Source organism: Oreochromis aureus, linkage group 22 (assembly GCF_013358895.1).
Source record: "Oreochromis aureus strain Israel breed Guangdong linkage group 22, ZZ_aureus, whole genome shotgun sequence".
NCBI classification, from domain to species: Eukaryota; Metazoa; Chordata; class Actinopteri; order Cichliformes; family Cichlidae; genus Oreochromis; species Oreochromis aureus.
The window spans coordinates 23,793,829-23,814,010 of NC_052962.1; the positions used below are offsets into that span (position 1 = coordinate 23,793,829).

At 40.4% G+C, this 20,182-nt stretch overlaps 1 protein-coding gene and 1 non-coding gene across 4 annotated transcripts; one reads left to right on the forward strand and one right to left on the reverse strand.

Moving 5' to 3' along the window:
• The first annotated feature begins 1,076 nt into the window (after positions 1-1,076).
• Positions 1,077-18,938, forward strand: cers2a (ceramide synthase 2a). 3 transcript variants are annotated; one of them, XM_039605724.1, is made up of 12 exons: positions 1,077-1,508; positions 7,472-7,645; positions 7,801-7,918; positions 8,746-8,864; positions 10,164-10,221; positions 10,660-10,710; positions 10,803-10,895; positions 11,707-11,835; positions 12,469-12,575; positions 13,300-13,453; positions 13,617-13,749; positions 18,682-18,938. In XM_039605724.1, the coding sequence occupies exons 2-12, from the start codon at positions 7,473-7,475 to the stop codon at positions 18,744-18,746; spliced, it is 1,200 nt and encodes a 399-aa protein (XP_039461658.1). In that variant the 5' UTR covers positions 1,077-1,508; position 7,472; the 3' UTR covers positions 18,747-18,938. The 3 variants fall into 3 exon arrangements, 2 of the variants coding, with proteins under 2 accessions (XP_039461658.1, XP_031594598.1); XM_031738738.2 differs by lacking the exon at positions 18,682-18,938 and adding an exon at positions 15,001-15,150 and having other exon boundaries at positions 1,078-1,508; XR_004199379.2 differs by lacking the exon at positions 18,682-18,938 and adding an exon at positions 15,001-15,150 and having other exon boundaries at positions 1,079-1,508; positions 13,617-13,822.
• A 1,118-nt stretch (positions 18,939-20,056) lies between these two features.
• Positions 20,057-20,175, reverse strand: LOC116319448. Its single transcript, XR_004199383.1, has one exon. It is a non-coding gene; the product is annotated as a 5S ribosomal RNA (ribosomal RNA).
• Positions 20,176-20,182: the final 7 nt, after the last annotated feature.

Here is a 20,182-nt window from a genome sequence, read left to right on the forward strand (position 1 = left end):
CATTCGAGTACAGGCGTGCTCAAGAAACCAGTTTGAGATTATTTGAGCTTTGTGAGAGGGTGTGTTTAATTCTGGAGAACTGTGGTCATAAAGGGATGGACATGGTTGGCTGTGACATTGGTACCATGCTCAGTTGATACTAAGAGGCCCAAAGTGTGCCAAGATAATATGTCCCACAAAATTACACCACCACCAGTTTGCAGGATGGGTCCATGCTTTCCTGTTATTTATGCCAAATTATGATGCCACCATCTGAATATGGGAGCAGAAATCAAGTCTTATCAGACCAGGCAACGTCTTCCAGTGTTATAGCGTCCAATTTTGGTGAAGCTTCAGTTTCCTGTTCTTAGCGAACAAGAGTGGCACCTGGTGTGGTCTTCTGCTTCTATAGTGTATCTGCTTCTATCAGCATGTTGTGCATTCAGAGAAGTAGTTCTGCATGCCTTGGCGTTACTGTTGCCTCATTCTCAAGTCATTCTCCCCTGACCTCTGAAATCAAAAAGGCGTTTTTAACCTGGAGAACTGGCACTCATTGAAAATTTTCTCCTTTTCAAGCTATTCTCTGTAAAGTAGAGATGGTTGTGTGAAAACATTCCCGCCAGATCGGCAGCTACTGAAACATTCATACCAGCCTGGTATGCACATTCCACATTCAAAATCACATAAATAACCTTTCTCTCTTATTCTGATGCTCAGTTTGAACTTCAACACGCCACCTCGAGTAAAATTAAAAAGGTGCACCTAAAAAATGTAGATGGTGAGTGTATATACAGGTGCTAAAACTATGACATATGATTGTTTCACCACCTGAAATACAAAACAACATACAGGCTCTTGCATAGCTACCTTTTATGTGATTTCTACAGCACTTTTTTTTTAATTTCATGTGGATCCCTATTAAAAAATATAGTTTTCATAACCACTATAGATGCATTTCTGAAAACAAGTAATTCGTATTTAGAGAACATTAAAGCTGAATGCCTGTGTCTAAATGACTACTACTAAAAAGAGGCACGTTTCCTCCTCGTGTGGCACTAATCACCCCTCATAGCATGTAGCCTAGGCTAACGTCACTTTAAATAGCCTTCCCCCGTCTCATCCTCTTTTTACTTGATATCTACCATATCCAACCAATTACACTGCCCTGCAGTTCAGCGGAAACAGCTTTAGACTACTTTGATGAAACGGGGAGGGAAAAAAAAACACTAAAGGTATTTACATCATCTTTGGATCCAGCTAAAATCACGACCTCAGGAGAGTTTAGGAAGAAAGTACGACACGGGCTTTTTTTTTTTTTCTTAACTGAGAATGTGGCGAACTTGTGGTTTGAGGAAAGAGTAGATTACAGCTCACTGAGCGGTCAAGTTGAAGCGACTTTAATGGCGAGAACTAGCTGAAATCTCGTCAGCTGCTACAGGAACAGAGGACGAGCAGAAGCAGAAGCAGCAGCATCAGAGCCGCCGCCATACATTTTAGGACTACCTGCTTACTACAAACAGCGGAGAGAGGTAAGTACGGCACCGTTACACGATGCACGCTGCGGTTAACACCGTACAAAGCCTCCCCCAAAACTTTAATTCTTTACACTTAATCTCGGACACACACACTGTCTTTCATTTCTGCTATTTTTAGACAGAAACAGGAGAGTCGCCCTCCCTGGAGAATTTACGTGAAGTTTCAGCCGGGCGGGGGAGATACCCATTAAACTTAGCTGACAGACGCCGTCTCCGGTTCAGCAGTTTAAGCTAACAGGCCTTTGCTTGTCCCGAATGTCGGTTGTGTTTGTTTTGTGGGAACACCGCGATTAAGAAAAAGAAGGTCGTGAAAGTGTGCAGACCGCTAACAGCCGCCGTTAGGAAGTTGTTTGCTAAAGATAGCGTGCAATTTAAGTGTCCGCAAAAAAAAGTTTTCTAACGTAAACACTCAGCGGAGGTAAGCCTGCTTTATCTTACTCTTTTGTAGGACTCTCATCAGGCTGAGTATTATAAGTGGCCCTCTCTGATAAGAGAGTTAAGAGTAGTTGTTCGGGAAACTTATTCAAGGCTCCATCTCAGTGAGTTAGACAGGCTGTTCCGCTATGTCCGGGAGACTCCCCGCTTGCACCACGCTTAATCTCATGCAGCCACTCCCTGCACACGCTTACGCAAACAGCGTAGATGGTGTCACACACTAACTGGAAAACTTTACAGAGGACATATGAACCTCACTTTTTAGCTCCAGCTTTCAATTCTTGTGTGCTACTAGGGTAGCTTTGCAGGCCTGATTCAAATTCAGAATAATCTTTATTTATCTTATACTAGGCTTTGGTGCAGCCCTCTCTATTCATAATCAAACCAATTTGTAAAGTTAGCTTTCCTCTGATTGGCTTGTCTCTGGCAAACAAAGTTTGGGAAGCTGGTGGGTAGAGCCACTTCTGTAAAGTAAGGTGACACAGACTCTTTGACCTAACAGTATGTCAACCACAGGCGCTATAAAAGATGGATGCGGCTTCCAGGTCAGAAAAATAAAAGCCGGTGCACAAGAGCTTTAGACCTGCATTCTTTTAGTTGGCCACCAATGGGTTATACATGTGGAGAGTATAAAAAAAAGTCACTGTGAAAAATCGTTAGACCTTCATTCTACCAGAAGCTCACTGATAGCAACTGTGTAGGATTGATTGAAATGATTGATTCCCCAGTCACACAGGGGACTGGCAACCACCTGTCGTAAGTGGGTAGAAAATATTAGTATGATCGAGCCAGTAGTTGCTGGCAGAATGATTCCTTAAGTCCCAGTCAAACAAGCCTATGGACTGGTCAGTGACCCACTGGCAGCCACCTGTTGCTAAGGAAAAAATATATATTCCCAACTGGTTGGCAAAAAACTTCTTGTAATTGGATTGATTGGTCGATTGCTGTGATCGTTCTTTGAATGCAAGTGCTGGACTTGTCGACAATTTCCAGCTATCCTCTGAGCAGTAGTGAAAAGGTGTGACACAAACTGGAAATGGAGACTCTTTTCCTTCAAAGTAAAAGCTGCAAAGTAAAAGCTGCCAACATGTTGACTTGGCTAGCGCCGAGGCACAACTTTTACTTTGAAGTCAGGGCTCCTTGATTTTCAATTCTGTTGCACTTTTCCAAGTTGTACTACTAGTAGTTGGTGACTATTTGTGGACAAACATCAGAAATTACAGCAACCTGGCAAATCTGCTAGCAACCAAAGCAATGACAAGGAGTTTTTATAGTGCAGCACCTTCTTTGCAAGTGATTTCACCCAGCAACAACCATCAACCTTTAGGAACCACTTCCAGCCAGTGGCCAGTTTTGGGTAATACAAATTTTTGCTTAGCAACAGGTGGTTGTCTAATATATTGGACAACTTTTGAGCAGTGATGCATGATATCATGCAAGAAGCCTAGAAGTCTGTGGTAAAACACTCTAGCATATTAGGTCCACCTTAAAGTGAGGTGGTTGAACAGGAATTGATTTAGCAAGATCTGTACAGTATTTATTGATTCTTAATTTAAGGTCAACCATTTCTTAACTCACAAGATAAAAATGATTAAAGTGGCTCCAGTTACATTTACAGTTGTCTAAACTCTTAAATCCAAAGTATTGAACAGTTGCAGTTATTAAGAGAGAAGGAAAATATATCCTTTATCTATCATATATCATGTAAGTTCTACCGCATTCATGTGGTTACTTTATTTAAAATAAAACAACAAAAGAAAAATGAGTTATGATTCTCTATAGTGCGTGCACAAATTGTAGTCTGTGTGACTGGCCCTGATCTCATATCCAGTCTTATTATAAGCAGCTACTGTTGAGTTTGAATGTGCCAAAAAGGAGGAAAACCATTTTGAAAAGGTGTGAAAGTGAAAGTTGTGATTATCCAGTAACCCTTTAGCCTTAAGGAAAACTTGAGAACAAGCTGAGTGTCAGGACTGAATTTTGAATTGTCTTTTCTGTACCTCTCTCAATTTAGATTTTAAAGGAATGTTTTTAAGTGATTAAAAATGCAGAAAAACTAGGCAGAAGACATTGATCATTAACTGTAAGAGACCTAGACAGCTCTCACACAGAGATAGAAGAGATGAGATTTGTTAGGAAGCAGTTAAAATCATTTGAGAACAAATGCATGCAGTTTGAAGCTTAAGTAGTACATAAGCTGGTTAAGAAAATATGCGGCTTTATTTCAGCTTATCGCTGAGCGGCTGGTGTTCTTCCGCCAACTATTGATCTCCAGTCAGGAAGACTTGGAGGAAACGTTACACCATCAGAGCAGATACTGCTGCTGTAAAAAAGGCAGGTGCTGCTGTCACTTACATATAAACTCTTAGGCCTCTGGAATTTTATTGCATGTTATCGCTGCATTTTTTTACTTGCTTTTTAATGTTGCTGGTTTAGTTTGGACCAACTACAGGTACAAATGTGTACCTTAAACCAAGCAGGTTGGTTTCCAGTTCCCCGTGTTAGACAGCAAGTCCTTCTGCATGTTCACCCAAATTCCATAAATCACTCAGGACTGAATAAACCTGCACTCATTAACATATCTATAATGTTTTATAGAGAACCCATTCTCCTTTTGTAGCGTTCAAAAGACTTAACCTGATCTGCAGTCAGCTAAGCAACATTGTAGACACTTTGAGACAAGGGTTTCTCACTGAGGCATGAGAGCTGACAAACAACAGGAAACAGGTTGACTCAAATCCACACCCTGAGTAACTCTAACAAACAAGATAGTTTATATTTGACTGTGGCTGTTTCCAGATGAGTTGCTGTATCTCTGAAACAGCCATCCCACTGAAGCTAAATTAAGGCTGACCGAGCAGATTCAAAGCAGGTTAAAGTCCACACACACATAAAGCTGGATTTTCCTCTTTAATTTTTAGCAACAGAAAGTTGCTCACACTGTCACAAAACACTGTCTGCAGTAACAAAGGTGAAGCAGTAAAACAATGTTCCGACTCAGATGGCCCGAATCCACAGGTGACTAAACGTCCCTTGAGGTTTTGCTAGTAACTACGCTGAGGTCATGCAGTTTGTTTGACTGCAGATTATGTTGCTGTTTGCGCACTCTAATAACAAAGCAGTCATACTGCTCTTTAGGTTTCTGACCCTGCTCCTTGTTTTTGGTCCAAAAATCATAATCTAAAGTTCGAAAATTAAGACAACTCAATCCAGATTTCACTCCAAACCTGGTTCATGACTGCACTGGTTTCCCTGGTCACATTGTTGTCTTTGGAAGAAGATTAGAAGATTCTTTAATGCCTTTATGCAGTTACATAAAAAATTCTGTGCAGTAGTTCTTTGGCTAAAAACACAACAAAATACTGTTTCATAAACATCCTAATACATGTTATGACCTACAAATGCCACCATTACTTTGTGCGTGAGGTGCATGCTGGGTCAGTGATGTAATCTGGTTGTGCTCCAAAGTGTGGTTACAGGGTTGCCTTTTTGTAGATACCTAGAGTATACAAAGTGTGAAAAACATGCAACACAAACATACAACACAAACATACAACACAGCAGGGATTTTTGGTAGTGATTTCCAGGCAAAACCAAAGAATGCAATGATGTTGGTCTCCACAGGTTTCCTGTCGATAGGAAGAAGAGAGAAGACCACTACAGTAGATGAAAACAACCTCCAAAAGATCAGTGCCTTTGGTACATTAGGCTGACTATAAATCAGAGTACAACATAACCAGTGGCTGGATGGCAAAGGGGCTGTAAAAAAATAGTAAAATAAAAATACAAGGGGCAAGAAAAAGTCTAATGTACTAGCCCAGGTGGCAAAAATGTTATGTTGAAAACTGCTATAAATGCACAAAATCTTTGTGTGTGGGTGTGTGTTTACCTGCAAACTACTAGGCCATCAGAATCTGAATAAGAAAACTCAGGCTCTTACATATATATCATATATTGCAATGTCATCATGGTGCCTGTAATCACTTGGCAACAGGCTAAAATGACCCTTTTTAGCATTTATGTCCCTTTAGTGCCTTAGAGGAGCATTCTGCTGTTGTATTTTCACAACAGTGTAATCTAAATTATAGCCCCAAAAGTTTAATTATATATGTTTTATTAATATGTCATCACAACAACCTAATATCAAGCTAAATTTTTCAAAATTGAAGCATATCAGCAACATCTACCACGACCAACTTGCTTTTTTTTTTCTTTTATCTTTGTATCATTGTGATTAGGTATATCAGTTTGCCAACAGCACAAAGAGGCCAAACAATACCGTAGCAAGGGCATGAATGAGTCTAAGGAATATGAAAGATGGGAAAGAGTCCTCTCCTGTAACATAGTAAACTTTCCACTACCTTTGCAGGACAGGTTGCTGCAAAAAGAATGAAATAGAATGAACAGTCATGACCCTGATAACAGGGGAATGTGAGAAGCTCAGCTTTCTCAGATTAATTACTCAGATGGATATAAACGCCTCATATGCTGCTATACTGTGAAAGGTAGATATGCATATGGTAGATACGTGTGTGAACATGAAACTTGAATTAGATTTTTTTTTTTTTTTTTTTTTTTTTAAAGTGAAGGAGCACATGTTGAAAGTGCACTGAAAACTTTTAGTTGGGGATCCCTTTTAAAATAGGAGAGTGTTCAGTGTGACCCTCCTATATTACTATTAATTTGATATTTCAGGCATTGAAAAGCAACATTTAGAATGTAATGCATGTCCTTTTGTGCATTTCCTCATCAGATTGTCTTAGAGGCTAACCTCATAGTTAGAAAGTTGTATTAAATAAAGTTGCCCTGCCTTCTGTACTTGTGTATGATGAAATCCACCATAATCATTTTGTTAACTGAGCTTGTCAGAGCAGTTGTTTAGTTCTCTTTTCTCTAGAAGTTACAGTGGAAATGAATAAACACCACAAATGGTGACTATCACGTTGTCTTGCTTAAGAGATTATCAGTACACGCTGTTGTGCAATTTCCTGTCTGCCATTCAGATACACAGTATGTCATTAATCAGTGAGTACTTATTTAATTAAACACATAATGGCAGCTGAGCTGGGGAGCCGCAGCATTTTGCGTTAATCTGCGGATAAGACTTTGCTGTCAGACATCCAGCATGGCAACTGCTGGAGATGGTACCTGTTTTTCTTTTTGTTTTTCATGCTGACCCAGACAATTTATGTATTTATTTTTTAAATATTGTTGTGTGTGCTGGAAAACACAAATCCTGCCTTCAGTACTCCCATTTATCTAGAGCAGGAAGTGGTAAGAGATGGTGTGTGTTGGAGATGCTTGGTTAGATTAATAACTTCCAATCAATACTAATTACTCTCAGCTTTCAGTTTTGCAGCGCTTCCTCTCAGGATACGGTCACGGCTGAGTTACTTGCTGGGTTTATCTAATAGAAAATCCGAAAGGAGATCACCAAGCAGGCAAAATATTCTTTTTAATACTCGTCTTAATTTCCTTCCATAAAATGCAGACTCCTCTCTCTCTCTGTGTTTTGTCTATAGGATGTTGTCTCGGCTGAGTGAACTGATATGGGCGGACTGGATTTGGTTTCCTGAAGGCCACGGCTGGGCTGACTTGAAGGATCACGATGGCAAAGTGTTCCCTAATCCTAAGGACCTCTGGGCTACTATACCCATCGCTCTCTGCTTCCTCGTCATCAGGCAGATATTTGAGCGGTGAGTTTTCTCTAACACTTGTGTCCCACACTGTCATTTGCCTATTAATCTACCCCCTGTCTGCCTGGTTTGCATGTTTCTTTCTGACGAATATGAAATGATGTGTAAGCCTCATTTTCTACCTAAGTGTACCCCTCCTCCTCCTCTTCCCCTAGGACTGTCGCCATTCCTCTGGCCTCTCTTCTGGGAGTGAGTGACAAGCAGCGTGTTGGTGCTTCTCCAAATCCAGTCCTGGAGTCCTATTTCTGCAGCACATCGAAGCATCCCAAACAGGTACTCGTGTTTGCATACGTCACAGATGTTTAATACGTACCGTATGCAAGATTTTAATGTATCAGGTGTAAATAGAGGGACGATGATAGATTTATATCTAAATCTAACGTGGATGGCCCAAGCAGTGTCATCAGTGGCAAAAAAAATGAGCCGGTACAGAAGTATCAGATGGCTGCTGAAATTCCCATAGACTCCCATGTTAAAGTGCCCAAAGTCACCTATGAAATTGACATATTTAAAGGCTTCTAATTTCCCCCATATAAAGTAACTGTAAAAGAGGTTATTTGGGGCATGGGTATTTTGATTGACAGAGGCACCTCTACCTCATGGTTGTCCTCTAATTATTTGTCTAAAGCAGGGGTCCCCAATCTCAGTCCACGAGGGCCGGTGTCCCTGCAGGTTTTAGATCTCACCCTGGGTCAACACACCTGAATCACATGATTAGCTCATTACCAGGCCTCTGGAGAACTTCAAGACATGTTGAGAAGGTAATTTATCCATTTAAATCAGCTGTGATGGATCAAGGACACATCTAAAACCTGTAGGGACACCGGCCCTCGTGGACTGAGATTGGGGACCCCTGGTCTAAAGGGACACACAGGAAGCAACTTTCAGAAATTTGGCACGTCTGTCTCCAAAAAACAACCTGGCAGCAGCCAAAATGCTGACTTGGCCCTTCAAAATGTAGAGACCACAAACCAGTTAGTGTGTCACAGTGGCTACAACCATTCCTTGTATTATACACTTTATGAGACATTTGACTGACATCATTGGAACTATAAATACAGTGCTGACTCGTCTCTTCTTTGTTCTGCTGTCCATGTTAGAGCTCCATTGAGAGTTTAAGCAAACAGACAGGCTGTTCAGTGCGACAGGTCCAGAGGTGGTTCAGGCGCCGGAGGAACCAGGACCGACCCAGCAAGCTCAAAAAATTTAGGGAGGCAAGGTAAGTTAACAATTTCTTATCCTTCTACCAAATCTGACACTACAGCTTCAAAGTATCATGTTTTATAATAATGTGCTTTGGTGAGAATACATGACAGTAAAGCCACGTGAACAAGGATTTTAATAGCATTTTTTAATGCAATTTTCTTTTTTATGCATCGTTAAAAAGACCTTAAAGCAGCTCTATCTGCTGTCACTATGGTTGATACTTCTATTAAACATGGCAAAAGTTTCATATAATGACGTCAGCACATGTATAGAGTGATATCAGAGAAAGGATATTCTTAATATAGTCAACTGAGACACACTTCTGTTGCTGTGAGCACAGCAGTCCCACCCACGTGCAGTTCAAATTTTCTGTTTGTGAGAGCCAGCCAATCAGAAGAAAGCTGCCTTAAAGGAAGAGGAACTTGTTTTACCCAGACGATGAATGCTGGATTGCACAATAGCCTAGTAAAAGATAACTAAGCATTATTCTGAACTGTCAGTCGTGCAATGCTAGTATAGTAGAGTCTAAGAATAAAAACATGGAGCTGAAAAATGGCAAAATAGGTTGTCTTTAAAGCACACATCTATAACAGTAGAAAGCTACAGCTTTCCCTGCATGCTGAAACATCCACCATGTTGCACATCTAGAAATGGCCCAGTCAACTGTCTTAAAACGGACTTGTGTCAGACAGTAACACTGGCTCATTGGATGTAACCTTGTAAAGCTTTTTGTATGAGCTGCCACTACGACAACAATAAAAAAAAATGTTTTATTTATATTATCAATCACTTATCCATCGTGCAGGGATGACTGTTTTATCATGAGTACCTTGGCTTTTAACCCAGACACACCCACAAAAAAGGGAGCAGGACATTTCTTAAATGGTGTTGCAAAACCACCCGTATTCCAGAGAGGATACTAACTGCACTATCAAGCAGAAAAATGATACATGCCAGATTTAAAAAACACTGAATGTAAACCAGGTGTTTCCATGCAGCAGTGGAATGGGCTTTTCTGCCCATTGCTTATTTTGTAAGGACTTTTTTTTTTTTTTTTTTTTTTAATGACATCCAAATTGCTCTTCTTCTTGTCAGTGTAATTAGTTTATCTGTAATCTATATGTAAAAAATAAAATACGTAATAGTAATAATTAAGTAAAGAATTAAGGGGATCACTTCAGTAGCAACATGAGCACAGTAGGAACATGTCTTGGTGTTTTTTGCATGTGTCATGCCAGTGTTACGATATTGTGTAATGAAGTCACGCTTTACCAGAACTACATTTCTGAGATTGTTGTGCACTCTCTTCCAGTTGGAGATTTACCTTTTACCTTCTTGCTTTCTTTGCTGGCCTGGCAGTCCTAATTGATGTGAGTATACTGTCAGAAATGTTTGCACAAAGCAAAGTTTCTCTGCATACAACAACTATGCAAAGGTTAATAGAAGTAAATGCATTTCTGCGAGTTAAAGATTGTTTCCTACAGTGTGTCTCCTGAGATTCAGCCACAGAACTGACCATCTAATTAAAGTTATTTGTGTTCAGCTGGAGCTATTTTTTTTTTTTTTTTTTTTTTTTTTTGTAGAGAAACAAAAAAAAAAGAGTTAACATGTAAAGCGAGTAAAATCATAGAAGCTCATGGTAAGGTTGGAAAATGGACAACTGTAACTTGATTCCAGCTATCAGTTATCGCCGTCCTCTTCACTTTGGCTGTGCTTATATTGCTTGTCATTTGTGTATTAGAGTGCTTGAGCTGTTGTGTTGAACACTTAAACCATCACTAATATGCTGATTGTGTCTCTCCTCTCAGAAACCATGGTTCTACGATGTGAAGCTGATATGGGAGAACTTCCCAAAAATGGTATTTAAAACTGATCCGTGGCCTCGCTTTCATTCAAATAATGACCTGAGCAATGGCTAAAATAACTAACTCTTCTTCCTCTACTCTCCCAGCCGCTGCTGCCTTCACAGTACTGGTACTACATGATCGAACTAGGCTTCTACATCTCACTGCTTGTCAGCGTAGCGTCAGATGTCAAGCGAAAGGTAAGCGATACTGTTTTGTCTTTAAGCTCTGGTAGATGTCTATCCTATAAAACCCCTCAGCTACCCTCCATCAAGAGAATTCACCCAGTGAGTGCGTATGACACTGAGAATGTATTTTGAGGTTTGGATATTGATTTTCTCCTCAAGTCCTGACTTTATTGTATCAAGTGGTGCTTTCTGCATTCAGAACGACGTTAACGATGGTGATTGGTTCCACTTTATCCTCTCTTTGCTGAAGTCATAGTGAGTGAACAACAAACTGAGCTGCTCCTTTGGTTGGATGCTGTTGGCTTTTTAGCGTCTCTGAGTTAATGTGTGACCAGAGCTCTGTGGAAAATCTCACTGTGGAGAGACTGATTTACCATTTTATCCACAGGTTTGCATGTTGTTATAAAAAGTAGTTTTCAGCAAACTGTGAGGCCTCTGTGTCACGGCCTGTTTTGTAACGCTGGTTCACAAGTTCAAGGAACTAATCTTTTAAACCGAAATGTAGGATTTTTGAGGCTTATCTGGGAAGCATCAGAGCTGCAATCAACCTCCAATTTGAAGATTTGTTTTGTAACTTTCAATTGAGTTTCTTTCTTTTCTTTCTAACTTTTTTGAATGTGTATTTAGTTTCTTTTTATACCGCCAAAGTTCTACAATCCTCTGTGTGCAAGAAGTTAATGATTTGTAAAAGTTGCATCTACCAGACAAATGTGGTCGATTGGTGACCTGTCTTTACAGCTTGATCAATAAGTGACTAAATCTGGTGGATTTTGGTTCTTGCATCATCCGTTTCTGTCTCTTTTTTTTTTTTTTTTTTTTCCAGGATTTCAAAGAACAAATAATTCACCACGTGGCCACCATCGCCCTCATCAGCTTTTCTTGGCTGGTCAACTACATCCGGGCAGGGACTTTGATCATGTTGGTTCACGATGCCGCTGACTATTTAATGGAGGTATGACAACAACCTGCTAACAGGGCAGGAGATGGTACCAAATGAATGTCTGTAATCACACAGCAGTATACATCATTAAAGCAGCCCTCTGCCTTGATACCTACAAACACTGCAGAGTACCTCCATGCTAATCTTAAGAGCACTGGAGTCCACTGAGTTGACTGCCTGCCCTCTAGAGGAAAATACATGAAGAGCTAACTCTCTCTCTATCCACCCCTCTTTACCTCTATTAGTCCATTTTTCTTTCTGTCATCTCTCTCCAGCTCTTTTCTTTGTTTACTTTTCTGTCTGTCCATCTTTTTTTCTATTCTCTTTTTTCTCTGTCTCTTTCTTTCAGTTTACCTGTCTCATCACTCTGTTTTCACTATCCGTGTCTCCATATTTCACTTTCTTTCTTTCTGTTTCTATTTATTAATTTTAAAGGGACAATGCAGTTTGACTGTTTGAATACAGAGAAACTGATGTGCTACACGTAGTTTATAGCTAATGCTATTTTCCAACCCGTGTCCCTTTTTTGAGATTTTATATCCATAATGCAAAAACAACATTTATAGCAATGCACTGCTATCATACAAAGCAATGAGAATGAATAATTGTGACATTAAAATGAATGAATGGTTTCTCTCTTTAAAGTCTGCCAAGATGTTCAACTATGCAGGCTGGAGGAGGACCTGCAACTTCATCTTCACCATGTTTGCTGCAGTTTTCATCGTCACCCGACTCATAATCCTCCCCTTCTGGTAAAAAATGAAAAGACTATAAATGTTTTCCATTGTTAGAAATGGTAAAGGATACAGTTACAGGATACAGTGCATCATCTGTGTAATTCCTTTGTGCCTCAGAGGTTAACCAAAAACTTTTAAAGCCATTAGAGAAATGCACTGTTGCACAGATACCAAGCATCTTCATTATCATGATGGGAATTTTCCAGTATTTTCTTTTTATAAACTTGAGCACTGTGGTAAATTACATCACTGAGCACAAATGGCTTTTGAGAGATGGCCTAACAGGTTGTTCCGGTATCCTTCATGTTCATGTTTTGCTCCTCGCTGCGAAAGGACTCCACCCAACAAGTGGAGGTGTAAGGTGTCCATACCAATATTGTCCCTGGTTCTTAGCATCCGTCCTCTCTCTGTGTCACAATAGCTGCTGTGTACACGTTCGTAACAGGCAGATTCATTCACACAAATTCCCTCTGGGGTGGGAAGCAGGGAAAAAAAGTACTGTGATGAGTAAGCATTACTGGTGCTCTGTTCAATTAATGCAGCACTGTGCAGGTAAATGGGTAGTTTACTTTATTTAGCAGAACTTTCCTAAATTTGCTCGAAACTTCCTCTGACTTTATTCTGGAAATGCAACAACAGAGCCATTGTGGAGCCTCCTGGCTCCTCTCAATGGGCTGTTGAGGCTGGCTGTAGGTGGCTCTGACTGGACTCTCTGTTCTGCCTTTGTCCTCTCATCCAGGATCATACATACGACGTTTGTGTACCCGCTGACTCTCTACTCCCCCTTCTTCGGCTTCTACTTCTTCAACGGGTTGATGTGTGTGCTGCAGGTCCTGCACATCTTCTGGGCGGTGCTCATCCTGCGAATGGTCGTCAAATTCCTGCCGGGCAATGTGAGAAACACCCGCTTTTGAATGTCTTGAATTTATTAAACCGGCTGTGTAACACAATCACCTCACGCTATCAGTTGTAAAATTTTTACCCTGTCCCTCCTTCTTCTTTTTTTTTTTTTTTTTTTTTTTTTTTTTTTTTTTTCTTTTTTTTTTTGCCCATCAGGACATCGTCGAGGACGAGAGGAGCGATAAGGAGGAAACTGAGTCAGACGATGAAGACGGCAATTGCGAACATAGGGAAAAGTCTAGAAACGGGCACGTGCAGAACGGCCACACTGTCCTCAACAACAACCACAGTAAGAGGGACTGATTGGACTGTGAGGTCTGCATGAGAAGTAATGACAGGCCCTGGTCTGAAAGCCAAAGAACGTGAGCACGGCAGGTTGAAAGGGGGCAGCAGGCACCACACACACACACACACACACACACACACACACACCCTCCTTTCTTAAACCCTGGTAGTCCAGTGGAAAACTGAATGCACATCTTTGATTTACACTAAATGAAATGTGGGGAAGACTGCCATAGACAACCATGATGATGCTTCACACCAGAGCAGCAGAGTGGTTTCCTCTCTCTTCCCCCCTTTTCTGTGTTTATTTTTATTTTTTTTTTATTTTTATTTTTTTTGCTGTTTGCCAAGATTTTGTGCTGTTGACCAAGTTACACGTCCAAAACCCGCCTGCTTGTAGCTTCATGTTTTAATACTGGAAGTGTTTTCAGGAGAGGCCGTAGTAGTTCCTCCTTGCGGTCAGTTAACACTCTCCTATTACCAACTTTATTTTGTTCCTCTGTTTTTGCTCTAAATAACCAAACTGAAGTCAGTGACCTTGTGATGAGCACCATTCTGAATTGTGGCAGTGACTTTCTGTGGACCATGTCGGGCTCTAAGTCCATTTACTGAAGTCCTGAGTTTCACTTGGTAATGAATCTGTCCAAGCATTACACCCCACTCTGATTCAGATGATTTTTCTTTGTATTAGTCTGTCTTAAAATCTTTTCTTTTGAGAAGCCAAACGCACACAAGATCATTTTAAGTCTTAGTTTTGTTTCTGCCTAACATTTTTTTTTTTTTGATTTGTACGATTTTGATTTTGATTTGTTTCAGTCCAGTCCATTGTTTAAATTTGGGAGCAATTTGTTTGAGTGCAACCAAAAAAAAAGCCAATCGGTAATTGTTTAGTGAGTCTTCATCAGCTGAAAGTCGGTAGCATTTCCATTTAGTGTTGTTTTTCCCATCACAACATGCACTTTATGGGTTCTTCTGTAGATTGATATTGATTAATACCGAGTAAATGAGCTCGATGGCGTTTCCATTCAAACTGATTGTCCTTTTTGTTTGGAGTATGATTTAGATTTTTTTAATATTTATTCTAAATATTTTTGTTTGTGTTGTAAAAAGAAGAAAAAATGGAAATCTTCAGTAAAAGAAAAAGAATTGCAGTATGGTTTACATTTTCTGTTTCATTGTCATGTGCAAAGGCCTTCATCATTTCAAGTAACTGTTTGAAAAAAGAAAAGTGATTTCTGTCCCTTTTTCATCACAGACGTCCCACGAGCCCGTCGATGAGTCAGCTGCCTGTGGCTCCCTCTGAAAAGCTTTGCTTCTACTCAGTTGTTTTTATTCTGCGTTATGTGCTGCTGAGATGTAAAATTCATAATGACCAGAATGATAAAGATAAACATGGATAACCATTCTGTGGGTTTTTTTCCTTTTCATTTCAAACTAAACTAAGAGTTTGGGCATTTTTAACACTGAGGTAATAATTAAGTAGAACCTGAGGTTAAAGTGAATGATAATGGAGACGATTAACTGTTGAATGGTTTTATGAATGAATGGTTTTTCTTTCTTTCACACAAAAAAACTTAAGTGTAAGGAAACTGGAATAATTGACCTCCAGGCACAGAAGCCCCCCAGACAGATTAGACTGGTGGATTGGTTCTTGTATATGTATTTTTTTCTATCTTTCCTGAGCAGTGCTTTTAGTTCCTCCGAGTACTCTCATACGTGACAATTTAATTTACCTTATTGACATAGTTTTTGTTATATATTTAGTTCTTCGGGGCTGTGGTGAATTCCTCTAATTCCTTATTTTGTTTACAGTTGTATTATTTTTTTTGTTTACAAATATTATGCTTGGCTAAAAAAACATTTGGTAAATCAAAATTATTATTCATTTATTTTGGCATTACGTGAAACTGGCTAACTGACAGCCGTCCCAAAAATGTAACATTTATTTTAAAAAATCTTTCTCTAATACAGAAAACCTCATGATGTTACCATGTGTTGCCTAGAAACCACCTACCAAAGGACAAAAATTACCTCTTTTTTTTGTATTTATGCACTTATATCACTTTTTACATATATTAAATAAATACATGTTATTGACACATAAATTATAAGGCATGTACACATACTGGACATTTTTCAGCTGTTTGGGGGTCTTTTAAAAGGGTTAAAGTAGCTGATAGTCCTAAAAGTTTTACTCAAACCTTTTTTACTCTTTTCTCATTTTTGTCCTTTTCCATAAACTCTTTGTATTACATGAAAACAAAGTCCCATTCATAGTCTGTCATTATTCCCATTCTCTCTCATCTGAATGTGCGGATCTGAAAATCCTTTGGAACACAAAATGATATGGCCATCATTAAGGAGCCCTGTGTAGGTGGAGTAAATGCAGTCTGGCATGAATACTGTACATCAGTCGCTGGTTCTGCTGGTGTAGACCCGGAGGCACCGTGGAGCTATTACAATATCAGATGGCACAAAGTGCTGGTGACACAGAGCCGCCTGGCACATTTTTCGGGATGATGAACGATGCCAAAAAAGTTCTCCGAATTTTTTTTCCAGTTATCCTAAAAACAAACAAAAAAAGTGTCTAGAAGTTAAAAATTTAAGATCCTAAGACGTAACCACTTCTGGATTCTTCCTCCGCCCATCTCTCTCTTCCCTACAGTATTTTGGCTTCAGCCTAAAAGGCCTCCTTACCTAATTGCATATTGAGTGGGATCACTTTACCGCCGTGCCCTACACTACAGCCTGGACACTGTTCATGTCACTGGCAGCATCACTGTAACAATCTCCATTTTAAAGTGGCAGGGTCAATTTCCAGCCTTCTCTTGCATCCTGCTCTGCAATTTAATTGCTAATGCATCTCCTGTTTCTGCTCCTCTGGCTTTCCTTTCCATGCTGCCAACCCCCGCACCCTCCCCTCCTCTGGGTACAATCTTACTCCTCTTGCTTAAATCTCTTCCTTCTGCTCTAACATCAGCTCCCCCCACTCCTTCCCTCGGTACCTTTTCAGCTCTGTGAAAAGAATAAGCTCAGTGTCACCTGAGGTGCCGGAGTTTTGCTGGTGTGAAGTCTAATCGGTGACAGTGATGAAGGTCCTCCTGACAGGACAACAAAAGCGGTGGGGTGTTTGAGTCACTTGTGAACTGTGTAGACCGTTATTCAATTCCTGCTTAAGTATTAATAAGGCTTTACGCGCCCTGGGGAGGTCGTGAGATGCAAGTGCATGCTTGTGCATCTTGCATGTGTATGCATGTGTCTCTGAGTGCAGGAGCTAATTTGTGGGCTGCTCATTTTTCTTGACAATCACGAAAGAGGAGGCTGGTAAAGACTTTGGTAACTGAGGACCGGCTCATGTAATCGGAGTAATAAGGAACCTCAGAGGAAAGCAGGATGCTATGAACACTTTTGAAAAGTTTTGTTGGAGAGAATCTGCAGCAAAAAGTTCTGCACTGGACGGATGGTGAGTTTGAATTATTTCAGTTTTTCGGGGGGTTTTCTTGGATACATGTTTAACTTTACTCATCCTCAGTGACCTCAGATAATTTATTGACTGACTCACTCTTTGGGGAAAACTTTAAAGCAGTTTTCGTCTCATTAGGCACGATTTACAGATCAGACAGACATTTTCGCACAGTGAGTTTCACACAGCAACAAATGTTGCTCACACTTGTTGCTTAAGTTGCCGTTCAAACTGATGTATGGCGAGGTCGAGCTGAAGAAAAGAAATGGATGCCTCAGAGAATAATTTACTTATGAAAAGTCCCTCAACCCTCAACATTTTTCTCTTATGTTGGGCAACAAAACATGTCAACGATGAAAAGGAGATTATAGTAAGAAAGCTCTGCTGTACATATAAAACATTAACATTTATTGCGTTCTGCTTTTCTACTTAGAGTGAGAAGTAGCACAGAGAGCGACTCAGTTTCTCTTTCCTGTATAAACCAGTGCTTTGGTACGTCTATACAATATAAAGGTGGGGGGGGGTCTGTTTCTGTTTTTATGTCATATTTTTGTCATTTTTATCTTATCCAGGCAAATTACTGCTGCTCCTGCAAGAACACTGGTAGGATTTTAGTGAAACTTGCACACAGCGAACACATAACAAGCAAACTGTGCTCAAGGGTCACATTCGTAGCTTTACAGCCAATAAACTGAATTATGATGTATCATCAGCTTGATGACCTACTAAATCATCAATGTGGTGGTTCCAGTATTACAAGACGACCACGTGACGTTGAAAATGTGTCCTAAACACACATACACACACCTTTTTGTACTTTGTGTGTAATGAATGCTCCGTACTGTTGTTATTATTATGACCCGTTGTGGGGATGACGCAGACAAAAGCAGTTTTCATGCGTTTGTGAGGGTTTCCCAGAAGAGTCACGAGTTTAGCGAATGTAGTTTGGAAACTGTGTTTCAAGAAATGTGTCCAGACAGCTGCAGGCGTTTTGATCATTAGTTTAGTGAGAGCTACTGTGCCTGTTCCTGCAGGAGAAACTCGAAAGCGGTGATTATTAAAGACAAAAAGAGTCTATCAGTCATTTACAAACACTTCTTCGGCTTTTCAAATATTGTAATTCTCTTAAATGAACAAGTTATGGGGAAGACTTGCTGGATATACTGTAATTAACAACTGATTCGAAGTGATTCACTGCAGTTTTTATGGGCTCACCGATAAGATAACCCTGCAGGTGCAACATGTAAATCTATGGTGGAATATTTTGCATTCTAACGGTTTTTCCAGGTGTTTTTTCTCGTCCCTTTGTTAGACACAGAAATGTGACAAACTGCTGCTGATCGTAATCAAAGCCAGACATTTGCTGCTGCATTGAAAGTGTCGTCCTCCATGCAGCCAGCATAGACTTCATTGGTTATGTGCTGCCAATGTATTCAGAAGCTCTTTGTCACCTTTTTTCTTTCATGCACAAAGTCACCACCAACACCTTGAAAGCACACGAGCATGCACGCCGTCCCAAAGTGATGCTGCTGAGCTGAGAAAGGAGAAGAAACGGCCTCCCTTCACCATTACCGCCGACCACATGGATAAGCCGTCTCACCCCGCGCCACAGTTCGAGGTGGACGTGGACCTGGGCTTCGCTCTCTTCTTCCTCTTCCTGCTGTGTTTCTTCCTTCTGGTGACGGTGGTGCGCTGCGCCCAGACTGTCGTGGACCCTTATGGCTCGATCTCCACCTCCACCTACCAGGAGGAGCAGATCACCTGAGATAGAGGGAGAAGGGGTGGGGGGAAGAGTTCAATCTTACCGCTGTGTGGGTGCATACTTTTAAGATCATGTAGTTTATAATGTATGTACAAAAAAGCTTCAGGACATTGAGCAAAAAGCAAGCAGTCTCATGGAAGACGTGAGGAGTGCATCGTGATGCTTTTCAATGTTTCAGACTGAGGGCTCGAAGGACCAAGCTGTTAAAATCAGACTTTGTTCCAAGCATTAACACAAAGATCTGTTACGGTTAAGGCTTTTGGCCTTTGTTGGGTTGTTACTGAAAATGTTTCTCACAAGTATTTCTCATTAAATTAGCAACTAGCAAATTTCAGGTTTTCTTTTTCTGTACGTCAAACTATTTTAATGTGATGCATCTTCTGTGTTCATACTCACTTACAATCAATCAACAATCAAAAGCAGCTAATGTTGACCTACAGTCCTCCAACACCGCTGTGGCCTGAGAGAGCAGTGTGGATGCCGCAAAGCGCTCTATGTGAAGCACTGGAGTTAGGCAGGACTTACAGTTGCTATGAAGGTTTTTACAGACTGGTCACAAGAGCCACAACCAACAGCAAAACCAGAGTGAGGGCAAAAGGAGGACAACAGCTTTGTATTCAAATATGTTCAGTTTCTAACTTTCAGTTCCTCGAATTTCCAGAGTGGGGAAGCTGCTAATTTCAGTTTAGTTTTCATTGTTTTGAAAATATTTAGTTTCTGTCTGAGGCATAAACTAAACTAAAGAGACAAGAGATTAAAAAAAGACAGATTACCATAATTTCCTCCGGGTTTTTTATTTTTTTATTTTGCTTTGATGGAAAAAAACCCCCTGAAATCTAGTTTTTGGGTTTTTTTGTTTTTTTTTACTTTGGTCAGCTAATGTGTTTGTTTGTTTTTTTTTCAACTAGTTCTGTCTTCTAGTTTAGCTTTTGTCATACAAAAACGTTTTCTGTGTGTACCGTCTATGCTCCAAACCATTATTTAATTCAGCATGAGTGGTGTCAATGCGCTCTTTGTTAGCCTGGCTGCTGCTTCAACACTGGCTCCCCTGGAGCAGTAGCGCCCTCTGCTGGACAAAAGAGAAAAAGCTTACAGCACCTGGTATTCCCAGGCGGTCTCCCATCCAAGTACTGACCAGGCCCGACCCTGCTTAGCTTCCGAGATCAGACGAGATCGGGCGTGTTCAGGGTGGTATGGCCGTAAGCGAAAGCC

What these genes read in the sequence shown, in the direction of transcription:
- cers2a (XM_039605724.1), top strand. Translation starts at nt 7,473, where the DNA reads ATGTTGTCTCGGCTGAGTGAACTGATATGGGCGGACTGGATTTGGTTT. An exon ending in CATCGAAGCATCCCAAACAG is followed by an intron (nt 7,919 to 8,745) that starts GTACTCGTGTTT and finishes TGTCCATGTTAG; the next exon opens with AGCTCCATTGAGAGTTTAAG. An exon ending in AAAAAATTTAGGGAGGCAAG is followed by an intron (nt 8,865 to 10,163) that starts GTAAGTTAACAA and finishes ACTCTCTTCCAG; the next exon opens with TTGGAGATTTACCTTTTACC.